Source organism: Phoxinus phoxinus (assembly GCF_949152265.1).
Source record: "Phoxinus phoxinus genome assembly, chromosome: 21".
Classification (NCBI taxonomy): Eukaryota; Metazoa; Chordata; class Actinopteri; order Cypriniformes; family Leuciscidae; genus Phoxinus; species Phoxinus phoxinus.
Window position 1 is genome coordinate 13,137,405 of NC_136896.1, and position 25,702 is coordinate 13,163,106.

Genomic DNA, 25,702 nt, shown 5'->3' on the forward strand with positions numbered 1-25,702 from the left:
CTAACAATTCCACATAGCTCGTTTACCTAACTGAACAATAACTATTGGAATTGTTATGATATATTTTAATTGATTGATATCCTAATTATGATTTATAATGTGAATGTGAAAATTAACTACATGATAACAAGAATTGATTCATGTGGTAATGAATGTTGTAATGTAATGAATGAACTAACGAATGTTAGTATTGTGATGACTGAGAAATACATACAAAATACAACAGACAATATATGACAGTTGTTTTATTCTCAACAAAAAAGGCAATATAAATTTCCAAAACATAGTTCCAGATATGGGTGCAGATAAGCTCGGTGAGCAACTTCCTGCTCTCCTTTAAGCGCAAGTGCCCCGCGCCCTCCAGGTTTAACATTAGCCGCATGCTAACAACTATCTGATCTCTAAAAGTTGGGGAATGAACCGCCTCAGATACAAAAAAAAAGTCTGTATCTAAATGAACTGCACATTGTTAGCTAGAACTTCATTATATCTCTAGGCCAAAACATTGAGATGAAGCTAAACATGGCTGGGTTTCCCTTTGTGTGATGCATTACATGAATTATAGTGACAAAGAAAATAATTTCTCTGAGTATAAAACTCCTGCTCACAGGTGTAAGGCATCTTTAACACTCTTCTTATTCTACTGTAGCAATAACCATGTAGAAATGGTTTGCAACACCGAACAATAAGAATAAAGTAGACAAAACCTACCGCAACATGACAGAGAACAAAAACACATGTTGAAGTGATATTTCATAGAGCGGAAGCCAGGGCCAATATGACAACTCAACAGACATTTAAAATCAGCTGCATTTGAAGAGGATCACGTTAGTTTACCACAGATCAATACAAAAAAACAGGGACAAAATAAACAAGTTACAACAAGAAACACTTGAGAAACCTGATTATTGGTGCCAGTTTGTTTTGAGACCACATCATATACAGCAAAGCAGTGAAACTTGCAGCCTCAGAACAGAATAAACCACTGTATAGCTCTCAAACTCATGAGGACGGAGATTTTGAGATTGTGTTATAATAGAGGAGATGGGGGTTAGGCTGAAGTAAATTCTCATATGTTAAAAGGGTTGTGGAGGGGGAAATCGATAGGTTTATGGATGTTTTTGTCTTCTTTTTGCAAAGGGAATTGCGTGTCATTTATGTAAAGGTCAGCCCAGCCTCATTGTACACCTTGAAGACCTTCTCGATGGCATTGACGTAAGCTGCCGTCCTCAAATCCAAGCCCAGGTTGTACTTGTTTGCCGTGCGCATAATTTGCTGCAAAAGAAGGTATGACTTCATGAATACAGGTTTGACTACATTAATGCACATTTACAAAGCAGAAAGAGCATCGATAAATATTAACAACATCTGTGCAATGGGCGAGGTGGCTTTCTTTCCACGGTGATCATATCACACAATGCTAAAATGGGCCTGAAGCGAGGGCTGAACATGATATTTTAACCGTTTCATGGCAACACAACGCTGTTGTAAAGCAGCTGAGGGGGAGTAAAGGGCGGTTCCTGCTCTACCTGTTGTTGTTTTACAGGCAGTACAACAGAGTGGTTCTATGGGCGTCAGCTTCAGCATGTATTATGGCCTTCAAAATTCTTCAATGACATAAAAATAACTTACCCTGGCCGACCTCTCCATGGTGTAGGCAAGACCAGAGTGCACAATGTCTTTCTCAGAGGCTCCCTGTGTCAAACACAAACACATCAATGCACAAACTTGACATGAGGGTTAAGAATTGCTGGTCCTAAACAGAAATATATATATATTTCCCCGAAAAATTTGCATATCGTGCAAAAGTTCATCTATTTCAGTAATTCAACTTAAAGGTGAAACTAATATATTATATATACTCATTACATGCACAGTGAGATATTTCAAGCCTTTATTTGTTATTTGGATTATTATGGCTTACAGATTATGAAAACCCCAAATTCAAAATTAGAATATTGTGAAAAGGTTTTCATAAGCTGTAAGCCATAATCATCAAAATTATAACAAATAAAGGCTTGAAATATCTCACTGTGCATGTAATGAGTCTATATATAATATATTAGTTTCACCTTTTAAGTTGAATTACTGAAAAATAATTGAACTTTTGCACAATATTTTTCAAGTTTTTTTTTTTGCTGCTACCTCTGCAATTCACTAAATGGATTTGAACTGGTTATGCTAATAAATAAAGATAACTAAATAATAAATAACTAAATTGAATATAAGAATGAATAAAATATAATGCATAAGATGTATAAGATACCTCAAATAAATTATTTCATTAAAAAACCATGCACACAAGGCAAAGAATGTAAATCTTTATGGACACTCACAGCTACGCGGGCCTGGAAATCAGCAGTCGGGACAATTGGGATGGGGCCGCCCTGCTTTCCAAACTTCCTTTCAAGACTCTCTTGCACAGACACTGGAAGAAAGAACAAAAAATAAACAGGTTGATCATTTATTCAAATTCCCTTCAGAAGAGGTTGAAAGTGATATTTGATCAAATGCACAAATTAAGGGTGCAAATTGTCACTATCAATTACTAAGCATACATTTGAATTGTTTTTTTAAATATGATTTTAAGGTTGACTTTTGTGCTACGCTGATTTTTCTTAAAAGGGACCACAAATCAAGTCACATTTACTTATGATTATTTACTTGTAGCTTTATTCAATTCGATTTTATTTATGAAATCAGTAAACAAGGAACTCCCGCACACTATCGGTACTTGCAAATTAATATTATAAATGAAATCAGTACCATCACACTGTAATGTTAGCCAACTTTACTTCAGTCAAACTGACACATTTCTTCAAAAGCAAACAATTCACTAAAGTTCATAAATCTGACTCAAAATGAGCCAAGAACTAGAGGTCCTCAGAGTGTATGCGTGACTGATGGTGCGAAAAGTAGGTTAATACTGAACTTTAGGATTATTGTGAATGAAAATCATATGCATGTCATGACTGTCAGTTGTTTGTGAAGTAAATCTGCTTTAAAAGGACGAGCTGTTAAGATCACTGTAATGCTTGAATGCGGACATGTCATATCACAGTCTCAACGGGGTTATGTAAAAAAACTAAACGAAACAATGAAAGAACACAAATTAATCCCCATGCATCTTCCCCACTGCTGTAGCAGTTTCAAAATATATATAAAAAATAGCCTTATGTGACCCGGTTTTATATTGTTTGACAACACGTCATTTTTAAATACTATATATACTATACTATATATATATATATTTGTTTTTTTTCCACTTGTTCGCACACATGAAGTATCAGTAACCTTAATGGATATTTGGTAATACAATTAAATGTTACTTAATCTTACTTGCAGATAAATACATATTTATATAAATCCACAAATCTTTCTTACTGACTAGTGCTGTATATAATATGACTAGTGCTGTATACAATATAATTCATGATGTCAGACCCAGCAACCCCGTGTATTTTAAGCAGTAGGATTATATAACATATATAATGATTAAATATCAATCAGTACCTTTTACTTTTAATACTTATGTACCGTACATTAAAAATCAAGAACGTTTGTACTTTTACTCAAGTATGTTACTAAAGTAAAATGGGTACTTAATACTTGTATTAATTTTATGAGTGCATCTGTACTGTTACTCAATCTGTGTACTTCGTCCACCACTGGGCATATAGACCAGTACATATGATATAGAACACAATAGCAGGGATGGTGCAAACTGTACTGTAGGAAACCGTGCCATGCAGTTCTGTCTTCATGCCAAGAAAAAGTGCCAAAATGGAGGGAGTGATACAAGGAAAGGGAATCACGAAGGAAAAACAAGAACATGAGCAAGAGTGTTGCAGAGAACATTCTGAAGAGATCAAGATGCATGTTGGCAGAAAATAGCTTTGAATACTTTCTCCGATGCATTCATGATGCAAGTTCAGCGCCAGCTCTATTGATTCACGCTGCTACTCTTTGAGTGACTGAGGCCGATAGGATGCTGTTAGGACAGCCGATAGTGCTGTCGGAGGAAGTTTAAACACATACTCAGCAGGTGATAGTTGGAGTCCCTCTCGTACTTGAAGGTCAGGCGACCATAGCTGACATGGTTCAGGTTTTTCAGCCACTCAAAGTAGGAGACCGTGACACCTCCAGCGTTCAGGTACATGTCCTGCACATCAAGAAACCACAGGAGTGAATCACGCACATCTTATTTATGTTACGGGTGCTGGATCACAAATATGATCATGTAGTAGAAAGTGACAGATCTGCACACCGAATAAGCTCCCATTCAAACAAAATTTATTGGTGACGTTTCGGGCCTACATGGCCCTTCCTCAGACTAACAGGAAGTATGCAAACAGTTACCTTTTTTAAAGTCTATATCACGTGATCACACCATCACACAAATTGGATACACCCATCAACATACATTGATAAATACACATTTAAACATCGTGTCCAACACAGAGTAAGAATTAAACATTTACATATTTACATATTTTTACATATTGATTCCCCCTATTAAATTGTCAAACATATATATTTTTTAACCATATATCTTATTCCAGTGTAAAACAAACACATTACAGATGGTATATCATTTAATCAGAAAATGACATCATTTAATCAAGGCAGCTGTTATTTTTGTGTGATGGTGTGATCACGTGATATAGACTTTAAAAAAGGTAACTGTTTGCATACTTCCTGTTAGTCTGAGGAAGGGCCATGTAGGCCCGAAACGTCACCAATAAATTTTGTTTGAATGGGAGCTTATTCGGTGTGCGGATCTGTCACTTTCTACTGCACATCAAGAAATACATTATTCCTATTTCTATCTTCCTGAAGCGCATCAAAGTTTGAGAGGATATAACAAAGTTCTCTTACTGGAATGACCATGATGTTCCTCTCTACGAAAATCTTGTCAGCATCTGGTGTAGTGGGACCATTAGCACCCTCAGCAATAATCTGAATTCATAAAAAGATGACAATTATAGTATGTTCATCATGGGTGAAGGGCATTTAAACAAACTGAACTGGATGATGCTGTTGAAGTCAGACCTTAGCTTTGATATTGTGAGCGTTCTTCCTGGTCAGCTGTTTCTCTCCAGCTGCTGGGATGAGGATATCACACTGAGCTTCCAGAATGTTTCCCTCGTACGGCTGAGAGTTGGGGAAACCCACAATGGTACCATGTTGCTAAAGAAAAAGCACAAACATATTCAAAAACCAGTTCAAGTACAGAAGGAAGGGCAAATTCTCACTAGTTTCAGAAAAGCGATTGTAAAAGGAGGACCCTTAACTGACCAGTTTGTATTCCTCCAGCTCTTTGGGGTCCATGCCATTGGGGTTCCAGATGCTGCCGTCGATCTCAGCAATTCCCACACATTTGGCACCATAACGATGAAGGTAACGCATGGAATGCAGACCCACGTTACCGAAACCCTGCATGACAGGATAAGAAACTAGGTGAACTTGTGATTAAAACACAATCCTGAGAACAAGTTTTTTTGTGTGTGGAAGTGGCGCCCCCGTGTGGTTTGATTTAGCACAGACTAGCTCTAGCATTGGCTCTAAATAGAGTGGTGCAGGGATGACGTCAAAACCCGGAAGACTAATTCGCCACTGGTTCCCTTGTGATTTTCCTGTGTTTTATAATGAAGTTTTTCAATTGATGAGTAAAATAAGGTTTGTCTTTGCAAAATTTTCACCACATTAAAGGGCATTTCTGCCAAGTTGTCATGTGCATGTTGAAAGGGGAAATGCATATGGCTGCTCACACTACAAAAGGACAAACGGGAAGCAGTCATTCCAACTCAAGAATTATGTACGGTAATCAACTCCACTCCCGAAGCTTTGTTTCATACTAATGACTAGGCTCTCTCTTCTCTGCACTGCTCTAAACCCATAACACGTGACAGCATCTTCTCGTCTTTCCTACACATGCCAGTAATGTAAAATGTAATTTCGTGAGACCGTAATCCCAGAGCAACAGCTGATGAGAATCCCCTCCCCCTGCAGTCTGGGCTGCACAGATTGATTTTAGGAGTTTCCATCATATTGTGGCTAAGACTAAACAATTCATCAGAACCAAAGACTGCGACAAAACCACTTTCGGCTTTATTTGTAAGACTAAATCTTAATCCTATAGAATAAACCTGCAGGTTCAGTCGACAGATTTCACAGCTGTAAAGGAGAGCAGTGATTTGCTGTGGGATTCTCACGGCACATGACTTTAAAGGAACTGAGATGTACTATATGCTGACATATGACCGACTCTTCCCTCTTTGTGTCAGCAAAACTGATATTTAGTCAGCATATTATGTGGTTATTTCAGCCCAAAAATTTAAATTCTGTAACCATTTTCTCACGCTCGTGTTGTTCCAAAACTGGAATAACTTTCTTACGTGCTACACAAATCTAGAAGGTTCGTATAATGTTAACGCTTTCTCCATAAAATGAAAACTTATTTGGCCAGTGGCAGTCATGTTCCAGAAATAACAAAAAGTAGTCCATATGACTTGTGCACAATTTTAAAAGGCTTCAGAAGTCATAGGATAGCTTTATGTAACAAACATTTTATGTGACGTCAACTTTTTTTCTTCTTTTCTTTTGGAGCTTGACAGTTCCTCAATAAGCTTTCACTGTATGAAAAAGAGCAGCGTGAACATTCTGCTAAACATCTCTATTTGATATAGAGCTTTTACTTGCATCACTCCACCATTGAAGTATTATTGTATAGAAAAACTATAGACCAACTAGTTTTCCTACTATATTTTAATAGTTTAAGTTAAGTTGATGCTGTCAGTTTAACCTCTTCGAATGGTCCTCTATGCACGTACCTGAATAATGAAGGTTTTGTCAGCAAATCCAGGGGTCAGGCCCAGTTTGCTCATGTAAGAGGCTTCATTGATGAAGTTCTCAATGCCATGGAACACTCCACGACCAGTGGCTGAGATTCTGCCATGGATGCCACCCTGGCTAATGGGTTTACCCGTCACACAGGCGTGGGCATTGATATCCTACAGAAACAGAATTAGGCAAAATTATTAGTGTATTATGCTTTCTACCAGAGCTACACACACACATTTCAAGAACACAAATCCACTAAACAATACTATTTTCTGGTAACATTTAAAAATAAATAAAAAGATACACAATCAACATGTACATTAATACATTGTACATTGTAGTGTAAAACATTTAGTTCCAGTATAAAAAAAATAATAAAAAAAAAACATGAAACGTATTACAAAAAAAAACTCAACGCTTCAGCCAACAGTTGTCTGTCCTTATCTAAAAACACAAGCACCAGTCAGGGCTGATCAGTGGGTAGGACAAGGACATCATGTGATACACCGACAACTTGAGTTCTTGCATTGATGTGAAGGGGTCACATACTGTCGTAAGGGTACGTGAGAGGGGTCGCACACCAAACGCAGCTTGCAAGCTTCCCCAAGGGCAGCTATTGTCATTGAACGAGGAAACGGCAACGAGATAGAAGACCTGTGCTCTACTCACAGATGACGCACAACAGCGAGTGGACCAGGGCAGAGGTTACTGCTGGAGACGGACAACAAAATTACCCTCCAAACAAGTGTACACGCATTAAAAAAACATGTTTGCCATCACATCATATGCACCATCAAACATCTGAAAGACAAAGGAGAAACCAAAGCATCTCATTACTGCTGAACATTCCATCAAGATGATTTGCATGTCTGAGTCAAAGCTTATTCAACGTTTCCCTCGACTGCCACTGTGCACAAATCTATCAATTTAGCCATTTTTGGCCCTATGAAAGAATATGAGGATTTTATTAATGGAAGAAAGTTCCATTAATAAAATCGATCTCTGGGGGCCCCAAAAGTGCGTGGGTCCTTATAAACGTCCTAACTTTCACCCCTTTAGGGGCTCCCCTGCTGCTGAGACTGCAGTATTAGTGAAGATCCATTATTGCCTTTTATAAACTCAACTAGACTCCAGTCCACTGATACCGTCAATCATTTACTGCTCCCTTGCAGACAGAGTTCCCCTTGTGTTTGAAACACATCAGCTTTGGACAAAGCAGCATTCATTATAGCGAGACCATTTTTAACTAGTCAGAAATGGTTCGTCCTCCATGTTTCATGTTCATGCTCATTTCCCACATTTTTACATTTTAGACCAGTGTTATTTATGGGTCATTTGCACGACACCGTTTTAAACTAAAAACAGAAAACTTATGCGTTTTGGCCGTTCATTTAAGCAACAACCGTGTTTTGGGGGCCAGAAAATGAAAAAAAAAATGTAAGGGTTTCAAAGTGCAAGTTGACAATACAGTCATCTCAGTGTAAACTGCAAAAACGCGAATTTGTGAAAACGGTGACGTCATGCGCATGCATACAACGTGTTCAGTCCATAGACTGTAAAAAAAGACGGACAGCACGTCTCTGATTCCTTCCACTGTAGAAAAATGAAGCCAAAATATCCCAGTATTGGTCGTTGCCGATTACGTCATTTGGAGCCAGAGTCTGTGCAGACTCAATCGCACGCACATCTGTCAATCACCCCTTTTTACAGCACCAAATAACTAACTAAAACCAAGCTTAATGGGAAAACAATCACCTGAACATATATCTGCGTGATAACTACCTAAAATGACAATCAATCTTTGGGAAAAAAATATATTTGAAGTGTAATTGGACTTAGTTTAGCTCATTAGTTTGAGCTATTAGTTTGGCTCGCGTCCCATTCGATTACGGTACATGGAGAGGGCGGGGTTTATGACGTGTACTGCAGCCAGCCGCTAGGGGGTGATTGAAATGCTTTGGCTTCACTTTTCAGGACTTGTTTTCAGGCACAGTTGGTTAAATATGTTTGTAACTACAATAACTACAGTTGGCACGTAGTATCATTCACGAAGTGACATCGCCAACTACTGGCCTGCCATGCATAAAACCAAAAGTTAGAAATGTTACCTTGGCAACAAACTGAAATAAATAGAAATTAAAGCTAAATAGAAATATATATTTTTTTTAAATAGTAGAAATGTATATTTTTTAAATAGTTTTAATCTAATTTAATTTAATTAATTTGTTATGAGCCATACTGTGGAAATAACTATTGCTCATCATTTTATAAAAACAGATTTTATTATGATAAAGACAGGGTCTCAAATATTTGCCTGTGCTTGTAGCACATCTCATCAAATATTAAGGCTACAGAAATTGTAATGTTACATAAAATGCTGTATTCTTAAGTCTAGTTTTTTCCAGGGTGTCATTGTGCTTGGATGTGACTGGACTTTTGCCTTCTTTAGCCTGACTTGGCAAAAATCTGGCATCCAATGACCCTTTCCATGTCTTTTCAGGATTAGTAAAGCTAGATATTGTTTAACATAGTCATTACCCTCCCATTTAAAAGTATAAAAAAAAGAACAAGACGTGACCATTCTTTTGTTGCCATAGTGATAGTGCTAGCACTGCATTAGGGGATGATGTAACTATAATAAGAGCCCTCTAGGAGAAATAACCCTGACCACAAGCACCATAGCAAATACAGAGACTGAGAGAACCGCCTCTTTCTGCTTCAGGCATCTTCATACTCCAACTGAATAAGCTGTCATCCAGAATCATATCACAAGAAGGAAAAACACTCCAAAATATGCACATATATAATAAGAAAGCAAACTGGTTGCTATTGTCCGTGCAAATAAAGCTGGGACTTATCCATTTATTAGGGCACAAAGGTAAACATTGCACAGGCGGTGATATAGATAGCATAACACTATCAAAGACAGACAAACAAAGGGTGTAAGGTTCCTGATAAAGCTACGAAAAGATGAAAGATTAACTTCTTAGAAGATCTCTGCGGACTATTGTTCTAGTACTTATTGCTCAAATACCCATTATGGGATATGCTTTTTAACCTTTCACTTCTGTTTAAAGAAGCTAGGCATTAATCTACAAGTGATAGCAAGGTAAAAACCTCAGAGTTTTATGTGTATATGGCATGGTTAATAATTGAATAAGGTGTTAGAAGAGATGGACAGTTGCTTACAGTGTGGGCAATAGTGTTAGCATAGGTGTCAGCGATCCAGGACATCTCCCTCTCACCGGTGCTCATGTCAGGGGCGGGTACGTCAATGCCAGGTCCTGAATGGAAAGAATAAGGAAGGAAGAGAGGAAAGGGACAGTCAGCTTTTGCACCAGTTATCATGGACCATGCTAAATGTACTTAAATATGAAAGCTTGATTGTTTGCACATCTCAGGGAAAAATAATTTAGGATGCAATGCAACAAATGATCTGAGTAGGCAGCTTGTGTTGTTTTATTGGAGCGCTGTTGTTTCAGTTCCCGCTCTGATGTTGTGAGAGCGTGCCGCCCTTCCCCCCACGACAGTGCCAGTTGCTTTGGCCAGGGAAAACAGGAAGGCATCCAGATAAACAGCAACGGGAACAACCTAACACCCGGAATACTTTTCCAAAAACAGCTCCAGGGGGGCAGGGAAGCACACAACAGGGCTTTTTTTTTTAACAGCACCATGGTACTGAAGCTCTTCCGGGTTAAAAGAGCAGAGAAGTACAGTTAATAACACAATGAGGATTTTCTGATATCTCCAGATTTGTTGCAAAGCATTGATATCACAAAAGGTATCTTATAGTGCGCAAGTGATTGTCACAAACATATGTGTTATGATTCAGTTTAGTGAGAATGCATCTGCTAAGACCATAAACAGAACTATATTTTAAGTGTTGTACTGTTATATTCATAACAATATTAATATTTAAATGACCATTCAAAAGTTTGGGGTCTGTATTTAAAAAAAAAAGTTTTTAAAAGAAGTTTCTTGTGTGCACCAACACTGGATGTGCATCAATCTACAGTAAAAGGTACGATTTTACAATATGCAATATTGTAATGCAACTAAAATATTACACTTACTCCAGTCTTCAGTCACATGATCCTTTGGAAAGCATGCTTATTTGGTGCTCAAGAAACATTTCTTATTACTATCAATGTAAAAAAAAAACTGCCTAATGAATCCAACTTACCAATGAATCCCTTTTTGGCCAGCTCAATAGTGAATCTTCTTGTGATTTTCTCCAACTCATTATCCTGAACAGCACAAAACAAAAAATCTAAATGTAAATCAATAAGTGCTTCTCTGCATCAATCATGTAATGATTTCTCTTCTCCTTCTCTTATAACAGCCATAAAAGCAAAAAACTGAAACGCCACATTTCAAGCTAAGGTGTTAGTGTTAAAATCTGTCAACTTATTGATTTTTTAAAAAAAATTAAAAAAATAAGCAATATCATAGCAAGTCCACCTATAGAAATAAGTAGTAACAGGGTAAAAGGAAACACTTTCATTTACTTTAGCAGTAAGGTTAAGGATAGAAAATAAACAGAACAACAACAAAAAAAGAGAAGATTTAGATATGCATGTTGAAACATCTTTATATTGTGGACTATTATTCAAGACTTCATCCAATCAGGGAACAAGGCCCATTTAAAAGAGAAAGGAGGACTGATGGCATGAAATGTGTTTCCACTTCATCAAGCACATGAAAAAGGCAAACACAGCCCACAGACACGATAAAGAGTTATTTCTGGAGTATGTGTGCTCAGAGTCTACACATGTGTGTTGGTACTTACAGAGTAAGTCTTGGGGTTGATTTTCACTCCAGCTTTTGCTCCGCCAAATGGCACATCTAGAAGAAGATAAATTATGCGTAACCTATGAGTCTTTAGATTTTCTGAACAAATCGAACAACAGCTTTTTAAAAACAAATCTATTTGAGTGTAGGAGAGAGATCTAAATCACAATTCACCAAAATACCAAGTGGAAAATTCACCCCTAAGTTGTTGAGGGAAAACAAACCCTGCAAAGCTTACCAACAACAGCACACTTGTATGTCATCAAAGAGGCCAAAGCTTTAACCTCATCCACGGACACATCCATGCTGTATCGGATACCTGAAAAAGCAAAAGCAAAAGGACCCATGAAACTGGACTTAATCACAGCCATTACAAAGAGTCAATTGGTTACTAAAGCCTTGGCAGATATTTCCTCTACCGACTAATGAGAATCAAACACCAAGAACACACACAATGGGCTTAAACAAACAGACACTCTGTAGCTATACAGACTCTTGGCTGATGTTGCTCACTGTGTCTTCATGCTGAATTGACTGAAGATAAACAGAAGAGAATACGACAAGATGTCGTAAGACTTAATGAACGACTTGGCGTTTAATTAGACAAGAAAACATTTGTAAGACGTTACATTTCAATTTCAAACAATGCAGTTTAGAAATAAACCAAGCTTAGACCGTTCCGAGACTTTTACGTGGATTCACCAGAGCATGTTTAAGGACACAGGTCACCTTTTCTAGCTAAAATTCCAGCTCAACGTCTGTGCTCTGGTCACGCTCCATTAGGACAGGTGCTACCACCATCACTCCCTTCTAGAGACTCTGGCGCCTTATGCTGGTTTCCTAAATCTAGCAACAGCACGGACGTGACCTCAGAGGACACAGAGACGGTCTTTAATAAAGCATACTGCTACACATTCATATGCTATTTTAAATGACAAACAATGTGTCCTATTTCGGAACAATGAATATGTGTGTTTACTGTGTTAATAGTTGAACAGCAATGAATGTGTCAGGTTCACAAGTAGATCTTCATAATCACTTATAGGGAAACATTTAAATGCACAATCACATTTAGTGTTGCACGGAAATCCAGTCATTCCTATATGAATTGGTGCAATCATGGGTTTAACATAAGGGCAAAAAAGTTTCCTGCGTAGATTACGCTCATTTTCAAGTTGTTCACGCGAATTCACCGGGCTGACATGCAGAAAGCTGCTTGGTTTGAAAGTGACATGACAATGCACCTGTTTTTGCATGCAAAATTTGCTAGTGACCACACTTTAATAATGCACATTATGCAAGATTAAAAATACACTACAATCATAAACAAAATATTTAAAAAAACACCACCACTAGGATTCCATTGGACCATTAAATTTCCATTAATTCATGATTGCGGGATAAGGATTGCATGAATATTCACTACAAAAATAATATAATATAATAACTTTAGAATTAACCTTGTATTTCCAGGTTATACACAAGGACCGTACAAACTAATCTAAATATACACACGATAAAATGAAACATGGACCATAACACATGGAAGTACATGATCTGACCTGGAGAAGTAAAGGGTATCTGAATGTCATGTGTGCTGGGGGGAGTCATGTGTATTTGTGAGTGAGTGTGTGTGTGTGTGTGTGTGTGTGTGTGTGTGTGTGTGTGTGTGGAGGCTTTACTGACTCGGGCTGCATCATGAATCTTGAAAGAGTGTGTGTCTCTTACACACACTGCCACACTTTCTGGCAGACGTATCAATCCCTTTCACGATTAACATAAATGACACTGACATTCTGCAAAAGCAGTAGAAAATGAGACTGGGAATAATTCATTATATTTAATGACTGATTTTGGTCACAATGTTTCTGTAAATATGCAGATGAGGATACCTGGTCCGAATGCAGCAAATTATGTGCTCTAATGTTTAATCGTATTTAATTTTCATAATACTAGAGAGAAACCAGCCAACATACAGGCCAATAGATATGGAACTGAACATGATGTTTTATTGCTGAAATAAAATCAATTAGAAAAACAGCCTCTCTAGGGTCTAGGCGTCGTTTTGTCTGCATCTAAAAGCTCACCTGCTGAACAGATGTGTTTTTTCCGGCTATATCTGAAATGGTCTACACACCGAGGGGAGGGCAAAGTGGTGTGAGAGAGCTGGCAGGGGCTCTTCAATGGAGGAATGACTCAGCACTGATCACCTACTGCATCCAACGGATGAGAAACAAACAAAAACACAGGAGACCTTTCCAGCATCTCCTTCAACTCCACTTATCAAGCCAAATGTGCTTTATCATAACCAGGAAGTGCATTTTCTGTACAAGTGTGACTCACTGCATCCTATTTTTTCCCATTGCACTAGCATATAAAGGATATGCGGCCAAAAAGTTTATGCTGATCTAGTGATTCTGACATTCACGTGCACGACTTTGGCTGATGAAACTGAAATGCACAGAGCCATTAGCTGACGGTGTGTTCTGGCTGAATTGCTCTTGTACTTTGTAATGTGTACCTAATCTAGTCTATTAATGTCAATCACAGCACTTTTGTCAGTGATTTGAGCCAACGAGATCAAGAGTCTGCATCACATGAATGATTAAAAGTGCTGCAACTGATGTCAAACGTTTTGATAACTTCCGACATTTGCAAATTTTAACTACCAACCACATGAATGGCCTATGCAAAATGATTCACAAGCAGCATGCGTTTCTGATAGGCTGGTTCAGATTCATCATTTCAGAATCAGAATCAGAATCAGAATCAGAAGTAACTTTATTGCCAAGTATGCTTTACACATACAAGGAATTTGCTTTGGTCAAAGGTGCTACACGTAGACAAAACATACAGTTGACATAAAATATAAAAACTATAAAATTTTTGGGATGGACAATATATATATATATATATATATATATACAACAATAAGAATTTGAAAATAAATAAATAAGATAAACAACAAATATGTGCAATCTACCAAGTTGTACATAATATCAAATAAAATAGTAATTGCATGTGCAAAGACATTTGTTTAAGTTGCACGGGGGGGGGGGGAGGGGAGTATCAGTGGGGGACCCGTGCCTTGTTAATGAGGCTAACTGCGGACGGGAAGAAACTGTTTTTGTGGCGAGAGGTTTTGGTCCTGATAGACCGCAGCCTCCTGCCAGAGGGGAGAGTCTGAAACAGTTTATGTCCGGGGTGAGAGGGGTCATCTGCAATCTTACCTAATCGCCTCAGAGTCCTAGAGGCGTAAAGGTCCTGAAGTGATGGAAGATTACAGCCAATCACCCTCTCTGCCGAGCGAATGATACGCTGCAGCCTGCACTTGTCCTTGGCGGTGGCAGCATTGTACCAGATGGTGATGGAGGCGGTGATGATGGACTCAATGATGGCGGTGTAGAAATTCACCATCATTTTCTTTGGCAAGCTGAACTTCTTCAGCTGCCGCAGGAAGTACATCCTCTGCTGGGCCTTTTTGGTGATGGAGGTGATATTCAGCTCCCACTTCAAGTCCTGGGAGATGATTGTGCCCAGGAAGCGGAAGGAGTCCACCGTGGTGACTTGGGAGTCAAACAGAGTGATAGGGGAAGGTGGGGCTGTGCTCTTTCTAAAATCCACGACCATCTCCACTGTCTTCAGAGCGTTAAGCTCCAAATTGTTTTGGCTGCACCAGGTCACCAGATGGTCGATCTCACACCTGTAGGCGGACTCATCCCCACCAGAGATGAGCCCAATGAGGGTGGTGTCGTCCGCAAACTTCAGGAGCTTGACAGTCTGGTGACTGGAGGTGCAGCTGTTGGTATACAAGGAGAAAAGAAGGGGGGAAAGAACGCAGCCTTGAGGGGATCCGGTGCTTATGGTCCTGGAATCAGAGACATGTTTTCCCACTTTCACATGCTGCTTCCTGTCCAAATTTACCAAAGGTGCTCCACTTTGTGTCTGCCAAGCTTTAAATGGGGATCCTATCACTAAATGCAATATTTGTAGGGATATTTTATGGATGACATTCAAAAATGTAATACATTTGCTAGCCGGTATTGGTTTGTGAAGTGAAAATGATCCATTAAAAAAAGGTTGTTGTGCTGAGATGATTATTAGCGCTGGTCTTATCAGAATCACAGTGATGGTGTTCATTAAAATCGTGATGAAAGATATATAATATATAGGCAGGCCTATATATGGTTTTATATAGTTTTTTGTTTGGATTTTGGGATGTGGGCGTGCACTCAATGATGGAGGATGTGCACTCAAAAATGTGCAACTTTAATCGGTAAAAATGATTCGAGAAGTCCTGCATATTACCAGAGAAAAGTCACTGGAAGGTCCAGTTATGACTAGTGCCGTCAAATCGATTAATCACGACTAATATAATTTTTTTTATATAATACATGCGTGCGTGCGTATATATATATATATATATATATATACACACACACACACACATTTATTATATAAACAAATTTTATGTTAGATGGGATTAAATCGCTAATAATCGATATGACAGCATGACATTTTTTAATAACAATATACCACAAGGTCAACATTTTTATTAAAAAAATATGCATTTAAAAAATAGAAAGGATGATTTTAATTAATTCATGCCGACTTTAAGTTATATTATTAAAAAAGGAAATCAGTATCTTTCAGATTGGGAAGCTGTGGCCTTCAAGATTAAAGATTGTTATGGACTCCCTACAAGACAGATAAACAAGTGACAAGAGAGAACAATGCTTTCCACACACTGCAGAAAATTTCTAGTCAAACAGACCCTATACTCTTTCATAATTTTATAATGTTGCACTTGCATGACTGCAGTCACATTAATATCGCTTCACTTATATGCGTTAACATGAGAACAAATACACACTGGTGAGTTAGATGTCTCCAAACACTATGTGTAAAATGTGAGCAGAGTAGTCCTGTCACGCAGATGACGGGTCAGAGCGCCTGAGCCCTACCCCCATAACCACCCTTACAACCCTCTCTCACGATACGTCACCTCACAAATCACCCACGATGCAGTGCCATGATGACATCTCCCCCTCCCACTCTGCACGGCCTCAATCTCTTGATTGACCAGTGACCACTGCTCCTCAACATCTGCTGTTAAGAATGAATGTTGATTCTGTGGGCCTCAACGTGATTTACAAAGTGCCTCGCTATGGGCGTAAACCCCTTCTGCATGTCCATAAATCACAGAAAGTAAACTGGTACGGATCACATCTTATGCTTTTGACAGAAAATAGATTGTATAAAAACTCCAACTTATCAGCTAGCACCCAGGTAAATGTTTATTTAACCTAACATTGATGAACACAACTGAATGACATGAATGATCCTTTGTGTCAAGAAAACACACAGTTGACTTGAAGCAACTTATTCCTTTGTATAGCAAATCAGTTGCAAGTTAGTATAAACGGTAGAAACTGGGCCGGTCACATTAATAACCTGTATAAACGTGTCAAGTAGGAGGCATATTCTGAGGGCAAACAGAAACCGCAGAGATCAAAACAAAAAAAGTAACAAAACAAGGGCTGATAGTCTTGCTAGGGGCATGATTCCCTCATGCCATTTAATCTGGTATGGGAGGTTTGATAAATTATTGACTAATACGCATAGAAACATAAAAGGTCTTCACTCATTTTTCTATCAGCAACAAAATCTCAACTTAACCGCACATGTGAAATGAAAATAAAGACAAAAATCTATTATTACTGTAAAGTAAAATATAATATTTGATGTAATAGTAATAACAAACTTGCACATTGACGCATTATCATTATTATAAGGGGGGACGGGAACGAGAAAGAGTGCTTTTGAACTGAATATCTAATAGGCTGTGTTCAGCCGTAGAAATCTTCTGCAAAACTTTTATGAAATGAAAGACTTTAATATAAAAAAATGCAATTAAAAATGCTGTTTTGGATTATATGGTCATGCTCTGTATTGAATCACTTTATGTTAGGCCTATGTTTGCAAATTATTATTTATTTTCATTTACTTAAAATATATACAAATTAAAATGCTTAACAGAATTTGAGACAAATAACATGGAAGTTAGGAATAGAAATCCTAAAGTTCCTGCCTACTTAGGCTTCAGAGTCTGGCTTCAGCCCCCAGGCCCAGGTAATACATGCACCTGTGCAGGACAGGAGCAAAGTGTGTCAAGGTGATTTATTACTGACAACGGGACTAGTCAAATCTAGTGTAAACATTTGAAAAAAGAAAGAAAGAAAAATAGGATAGTTTTCCAAGTCATTACGTCAACTACTGTCAGCATGAATGCAACTGCAAACTGCTGTGAAACCTTGTTGCGCAAAACACATGACAAGCACACCGATCTGTTAGCAGTTATGCCTTATTACTGCACTATATATAAAACAAATATATCTTACCTCCCTTGCAGGGAGTTCTGTGCTGGCTGTGTTGTGCCCGGTAACCCTCGATAACCTCCCATTCTCCGTTGTCTCTCTTGATGGGGAAGGACACGCTCAGGACGTGGTTGCAGGGCTTGATGATCTTGAGGATCCCCCGCACACGGTGTCTCTTCTGCTCCGGCGTCTCCCGGGTCTTCAGGTCTTCCACCAGCTTGTTTTCGACGATAGAAGCGCCGCGATCGAAGAAGCCCTCCACCATCCTGAAGAAGTTCGGGTCATCTTCCTTGTCAGCGGCATCGCTGTAGTGACGCACCCTCAGCAAAGACGAGGAAGCCGGCAGAGCGGACTCGACGCATCCCGAGGCCAGAGCGTTTCCCGCTCCGCGAGTCAGCAGCTCCCCAAAATACCGGTACATGGCGACAAGGGGCTTTGAAAGTTACGGTACAATGGAGAAAGAAGAAATTAAAGGATGATGGGTTATCGACGAGGTGAAAAAGGGAAACGAAAATGGGGGTTAATGAACGAGACGACGGAAGCTCCTGAGCCTGCCTCGTTCAGTGTCAAAGTGACAGCGCTCATGCCGTCTCGCGCTTTAAAAGGCAGCGGCGTGTTTAGGAGTCGCGCGAGCAGACGGAAGGTCACTGCGTGTCACAGGGAGGAGGAGGAAACGCACGCGCTACTTTTAAAACTCTTATTCTTTCAGCTATATTTAATTTTTATTTGATCTGATTTATTCATTTATGATATTATTATAATTAATTTATTGCTATTATTTAACCTAGTTTATAACATTTAAAAAACGTCATATGTTTTAAAAATGACTTTTCATTTAGAAACATTAATAATGCACATTCATAATTTTTATATGAATTGCAAATTTACAATGGCAAAGAGTTTAATGTTTTTTAAACCTTAATAGATTCAGAAATGTAAAGAAATGTACAAAAGAAAAATAAATAAATGTGCATGTCAAATGTTATGATCCTGAGGTAAAACGGTCAAAATAAAATAAAAATATGCAGACACAATCAAACACAATACTATTGGTGATCTGTTGGTGTGTTTCGCAAGACACTCTTAAAGGGATAGTTCACTTTAAAATTAAAATTCTGTCATCATTTACTCACCCTCAAGTTGTTTCAAACCTGTATTAATTTATTTCTTCTGCTGAACACAAAGAAAGATATTTTGAAGAATGTCAGTAACCAAACAGTAGTCTGTACCCATTGACTTCCATAGTAATTTTTTTTCCTACTATGGAAGTCAATGGGTACAGACTACTGTTTGGTTACTGACATTCTTCAAATGATGACAGAATTTTAATTTTAAAGTGAACTATCCCTTTAATGCATGGAAATTGGATTTTTTTTTTTTTTTTTTTTTTTTTGCTGGATATTATTATTATTAAGTTATTCCATTTAAATCACTTACAAAAGTCCATATTGGTTAAAAACAGTCTCACGCACACATTGTTTTGTCATACACAAAAATGTATAAAACTTGCATACATCATTATGTTATTTTTTTAAATAAATCTGTTCTAGCAAAACCACAAACAAAGCAAATCAAAGTCCTTCCAGTTTCTCCCTGGAACCTGCTGTCCACCAGTCTCAAGGTCATTGCTAAATTAATGAGTTCCTGCTGTGATTTTCAAAATCAAACAACTGAAGATGAATATGGTCAATAAAGTTTATTAAATCTTTATCAGAAATATTTTTTATGACACACTCTAATAAACCAAGTAGGCCTTTAGGTCCTGTCCTGTTAATCATCATATAGGCTTGCTTAAAAGGGACAGTGCACTCAAAAATAAAATTCTGTCATCATTTACTCACCCTCACATTGTTCCAAACCTGTATGAGTTTCTTTCTTGGTTGAACACAAAATAAGATATTTTGAAGAATGTTAATGTTAACCAGTTAACGGTAGACATTGACTTCCATACTATTTTGCTGCCGTCAACTGTTTGATTACAACCATTCTTTAAAATATCTTATTTTGTATTCAACAGAAGAAAGAAACTCATGGGTTGTAACAACTTGAGGGTGAGTAAATAATGTCAACATTTTTATTTTTGGGTGAACTATCCCTTTAAATTCAGGCCTCTCCTCCAAGCCCCTATTTACCAGCTAAAGCAGCAAGACCACTTTTGACAGGAAACTGCTGTAGGTTTTTCTAACCAACCAACTGCTGATTGATTTCTGTTTTTTACTATTCAGTCATCTTACCTAAAGAAACTAAATCATATCACTATGCACTCAAATCATCTTTAGCCGTACAGTACCTGGACAATATGGGGGAAGCGTTTTGCTGATATTGAATTCACAACAGTCTAACCTTTACACTGAGCTCACATTACCCCAATGGACTCTGCACAGAAGATAAGATTACGATTGATCCCCATGGAACCTGGTACAAATTGGCCCCAAGTCTGGTTAAGAAAATAAGCAAATATTAACTATAAGCTTATAAGGAGTATTTGCTGAGTATTTGTCATCCAAGAAAAGCACAGACTGGCTAGTCTCTTGGATTGTGTTTATGAGTCACGACTCGCCAGTGTGTGAGAAATCAATCATCCAGCAAAAAATACAAATAAAATAGCTGTTCATTTGACAGTTTGATTGTTTTTCAATGCATCTGTTTTGTTCTTCGCTGGCTTAAAATCAACCAAATTGTTTTGGTACAGTAAGACAAAACTATACATTAGAAGCTCTGAGGACAATGGAAATATAGCTTATAATGTTTCAGTTTTCTCATCATGCTAATTTCTAAAGTTCATTGTGTTTACAACCTATACTATTCGTATTGACCGAAGGGTCAGTGTATCATGTTTTATGCTACAACCATTGCCACAATGATGAGTAGATCTATTGTCAAGGGATAGTTGAAGTCTCTCATCAGTGGAGTCAAACAGGATAAGAGAAGATAACAGAGAGAGAAAGAGATGTTAGGCAATTTTCAGTACTCTCATTCACAGCTAGTATCTGTGGAGTGGTGAAGAGTTATAAAGATATGGTAGGAAGAAAAGCCAATGCAGTGATTATAATAATGTTGCTCAGTGACAATGATGCCATATAGATAACAGCTGTTGCTTGTTTTCTAACCAAATGAATACAAAAACACGATGGAATTATAATTATTATTGCCGGAAGGATTCATAAGAATGCATATAAAATTTTTTTATATATTTAATAAAACAATTTTTTTTTTATTCTTATTGTTTCAACAACACATCAAATTAAAATACATTTATAAATAATATAAAAAATCATCAGTAAATAAATCAATAAATAATAGCCTAACAAAAGCGGCAACAATAACACAAAAAAATCTTATAGCTATATTTTACTGTAGCATTAATCTTAACCTTTGATTAAGATGTTAATTTTAGTTGAATTTTTTAAAACTTTAATAGCCTATTATGAGACAGGTTATTTAAACAGCAAATGTATTAGTATACTGTTTAAGAGTAATATGTGATTTGTTGATGATAGAAGAATAATTAACTAAGGCCGGAGTAAAGGAAATGATTTGTGTTTTGGTCTGTTCTGTCTCACCCCCCTCGCATGTTCCTCTTCACACAAGACTGACATACACTCATTTTTCATGGTCGTGTTTCAAAGGGCAAGCGCTTGGCCATGATTGGCTCACACGCCGACAACACCCACTGTGTGATTGGATAAATGGGGAGGAGGGTGCGTTGAGGGCGGGGAGAGGTTGGAAATGAACTGTGTTTTTATGTGTCGTTCCAAGAATGGCTTCCCTTTACATTGAAAAGAATGTGCAGCCCCCTCTCTTGCATTGTGTAGTATTTCTTCTTTCGGGGTTTGGGAATTTGTTACGTTTTCATGTGAGTCAACAACGCCCCAATGACACCCCCAAGCTAAACTGCATCTCCCGCATGTGTCTCTTTCAGTTAAAGGGACAGTTCACCCAAATTTTGTCAAATATTCACTCACCCTCAAGTTGTTCAAAGTCAAACCATGTATAAGTTTCTTTCTTCTGTTGAACCCAACAGAAGATATTTTAAAGAATGATGGTAACCACCAGACAGTTGACGATGACACCCATTGCCTTCCATAGTAGGAACAAATATATACGGTACTATGGAAGTCAATGGGTGCCGTCAACTGTCTGGTTACCATCATTCTTGAAAATATCTTCATTTGCGTATAGAACGAAACTCATACAGGTTTGGAAAAATATTTTTCCACACTTACTTTTAATTTCCGATGAATGAATATGTCATGAAGAGAACTGAAAATGAACGGGATGCTCACTAGACTGTTCTAAAAGATGAGGTTTGTGTGCACTAAAAAAGGGGAGGGTCTCCTGGGTGGATTCAGTCATCCAGTAGACATGTTTGTCTCTCTGGCCTGTTTGCAGAGTTATTGGGTCGTGGTTATAGTGTAAAGTGCTGCAATAGTGACATCCCTTGGCCAAACTGAGTACTTGTTAAAATGCACTCGGAGCCAATAACGTTTTTGACATGATGTGCAGCAGAATGTTACTTTAGCCATGAATATGATAATGTGCATCATTGTATTTACTCAAGAGGTTATATTTTATATGCTTCCCCCCTAGAATGACATTTTGGAATGTGAAAAACAATAGGCCTATATTTTGCTATAGGCTACCTATTTGTTTTACTAAAAGTTTAAAGTATGTGTTTTACAATAAAATTCACAAACTATCCACAACACAGTCTCGAGTTACATTTATTTGAAGGTTTACCTTGTAAACAAATTTAAGACATTTTTTTATTCTATAAAGTCCATGACATTTTGTTGCTATGCAATACTGCGACCCAATGCTGATCTGATGATCAAATATTTTACTTCGTTGAAGTTCCTATCGAGGAGATTTGACATTTATTTCGAGAGTCGAGCTTGCATGTGTTTTATACGAACATTTGTAGAAAACGAAACGATTAAAGTTTTCCTGCACAGGTCCTAGCTCATTGGATAAGTGAATTTAACTGAGGTGTCAAGTTTGACATCATGGCGTTTCGCTGTTTGCCACTAGATGGAAGCCAAACGTCAAAAATGAATCGTTGACTGTTGAACACCAGGAAAAGATTAAGAAATACTGTGCTAAAAACTATCTTGAGATTAAGTGTAGGCTTTTTCATGTGAATGTTTTTATGTAGCCTAATTTTTCTTCATTCAGGTTCATTCACATTTCCCCTCATTCGCTTTATAATTTTACAACATCTTAAACCAGTTCACATTAGGCTATATTATTCTGCTTGTAACTATGCTGAACTGATCATAATTCTGATTAAAAATAAAGATTTAGATATGTTTTGTATTTTCACAACTGTCATGTCCTGGTGTTTTACATGACTAGGCTACAGGCAGAGGCGACAGCAGAGGTTTCATGATACACACACATCTAGACAGCCACACAGTCACTGTGTGAATATGAAAAAGTCAAGAGGTAAAGTGTCGAACAAGTTCCCACGAGAAAGCTCCAGTCGTGTGCCTTACAGCCGGAAATGGTGGTTATTGTGGTTTGAGTTTTTGCGTAAAGCTCAATGCATCTGCCTGGCGGACACGAGTCACTGGTCTCGAATCAGTCACTATGTTAGCAACCGAGAATGTCGAATGCAATGTTTGCAATGTAGCTGAATAACAGTTCTACATCGTCTCGTTCCTCTTTTACAAATCACAGCTGAAATCTTACGCTTCTTCGTGTCTGGTAGCCTATATTCAGGTAGAAGATGCATGAAGGTCCCCGTCAGGTCAAGTTGCTGCAAAACGGCACAATTACCTGTTGCACCCTGAGAACTATGCCTAACGGCAGACTAAAGTTGATTTCAACCCACTATCCACCAAATAACATAAAAAAAGCCTCACAAAATGGTGCACTCGGAAATATAACTCAAACATATTTATTTAGATTATTCCTCTATGGAAATCATACTGTCCAAAAGGTCATTGTGTTACAGCATCTTTATATAGCTGAAAGCTATGATAATAATAATCATTACTAAACTATTGTCCTCACAACAAAACCGTACAGCAAGACATAAGCACTCTTATGCAATGTTTCTATTAATAAGCGAACAATTATTTCATTATTTTCCAATAATGATAACATAAGATAACTTAACTTGAGAAACTTTAATAAACATGAAAATTATTTAGAATACCATATTAAATCCTAAGTGGCTGCATGTTCTTATCCTAATTTCTAATAGGCCTAATGTAAATGTAACTGTTTGATGTACATTTTATTTTATTTAGGCCTAATTCTGTGACTACAGTTCTTGATTGTGGCATTACTGTATTCTAATGATCTATTGACTCTTCCTTATTTGTGTTTCTCTTCTCCGTGGAAAATAATGGTCTGCCACTACGACCCTGCACATTATGGGATGCTCTAAAGAGGCCTGTAGTCCCATTGGGAATAAGGCTGCTTGGTTTCCATCCACATCTTTCATGAGAAAACGCAATTTATTTGCATAGCAAAAATAAACAAGTTTGACAAACAGTCTATCAGTCTCACTTCTGTTATTTTATGTTATATGCGCTCAGATACAAGTTGTATGTGGGCAAGAGGTGCTTTAACAAATCAACACATGAAAATATAGTTAAAAAATAACTCTTCTTGATGCATTGTTTAATAATTAATTTGAAACCTTTACTGGTATAGAGCACAAAATGTGCCCGTACTCTACAAAATGTAGATAAAAAGGCACAAAATAAAACAGTGTGTTACCATGTATTTATTTACTCATAGCAAATAAATAACAAAATAAATCCAGAATGAGGTCAGATGCATGGTTAAATATTAGGGTAAAATGATAAAAAAAAAGCTAATTTAATATTTAATTGCATGCAGGCAAAGTTATGGTGTTTTTGAAAGACTTACATAAGTAAAGGATTTGCCTGCATGGTTTACCCAGATTATTTTGATTAATGGCTAGAAAGATTTCTAGGAACCACATGGAACTAGTTACATAATATTTAAGTTTGACCCCAATAGTAACAGATTGCATCAGTGACGTGATTTAGGTTATGAAACATCTATTGTCACCCTGGAACAATTACTGGATGCATATGGTTGACTTCATATGGGCAATATTAAACAAAATCACTCACTTTTAACCTCATCACATTGTGGAAACTTCCTCTCTGAAAGCGTGCCAGTGTTCTTGCAATCAGATTGTATCTTGGCTTAAAAATCATGATAATATTTCCATTCTTTTACATTTTTTGTTTCTCAGATAGACATGAACACAATGCCTTTTATTGGTTGTAGCATTGGATGCACACAGCCATCCTTGAAAAACAACATCTCAATAGTCACGAAATTGTATGATATTTCAAATCTTCTTTTTTTTGTTTCTCAGCTACAAATGATCACAATTCTTTGATTTCTAAAGAGAATAACCCTGATGTGGGTGTGGCATACCTATAGAAACTCTGAGAAATCCTCACGCATCCAGTACACATCCAAATCCATACAAGCCAGTCTGTTTATTCTGAATTTTGCGACATCCAAGCCTTTTAACATCAGCATGCTGTTACCTTTCTGAGGTAGTCAGCATCTAAATGAAAGGATCTTACACATCTTACTCAAATTATGCCACTGAATTCCCACCTGCGCTCTTAAAAATATTTCAAAAGGGGTTTTTCACAGTGATGCCATAACCATTTTGGGTTTCCTCAAAGAACCGA

At 37.6% G+C, this 25,702-nt stretch overlaps 2 protein-coding genes across 2 annotated transcripts in view; one reads left to right on the forward strand and one right to left on the reverse strand.

Annotated features, from left to right (window-relative positions):
• six2b (SIX homeobox 2b) overlaps positions 1–25,702 on the forward strand; it is a 146,035-nt gene that overhangs the window by 9,353 nt on the left and 110,980 nt on the right. The window lies entirely within an intron of this gene.
• Positions 226–18,676, reverse strand: glud1b (glutamate dehydrogenase 1b). The gene is made up of 13 exons (XM_079595982.1): positions 18,036–18,676; positions 11,873–11,953; positions 11,633–11,688; positions 11,027–11,090; positions 10,033–10,127; positions 6,834–7,013; positions 5,299–5,436; positions 5,053–5,190; positions 4,879–4,959; positions 4,039–4,162; positions 2,337–2,428; positions 1,633–1,695; positions 226–1,275 (listed from the first exon to the last, which is right to left on the reverse strand). The coding sequence occupies exons 1-13, from the start codon at positions 18,430–18,432 to the stop codon at positions 1,156–1,158; spliced, it is 1,629 nt and encodes a 542-aa protein (XP_079452108.1). The 5' UTR covers positions 18,433–18,676; the 3' UTR covers positions 226–1,155.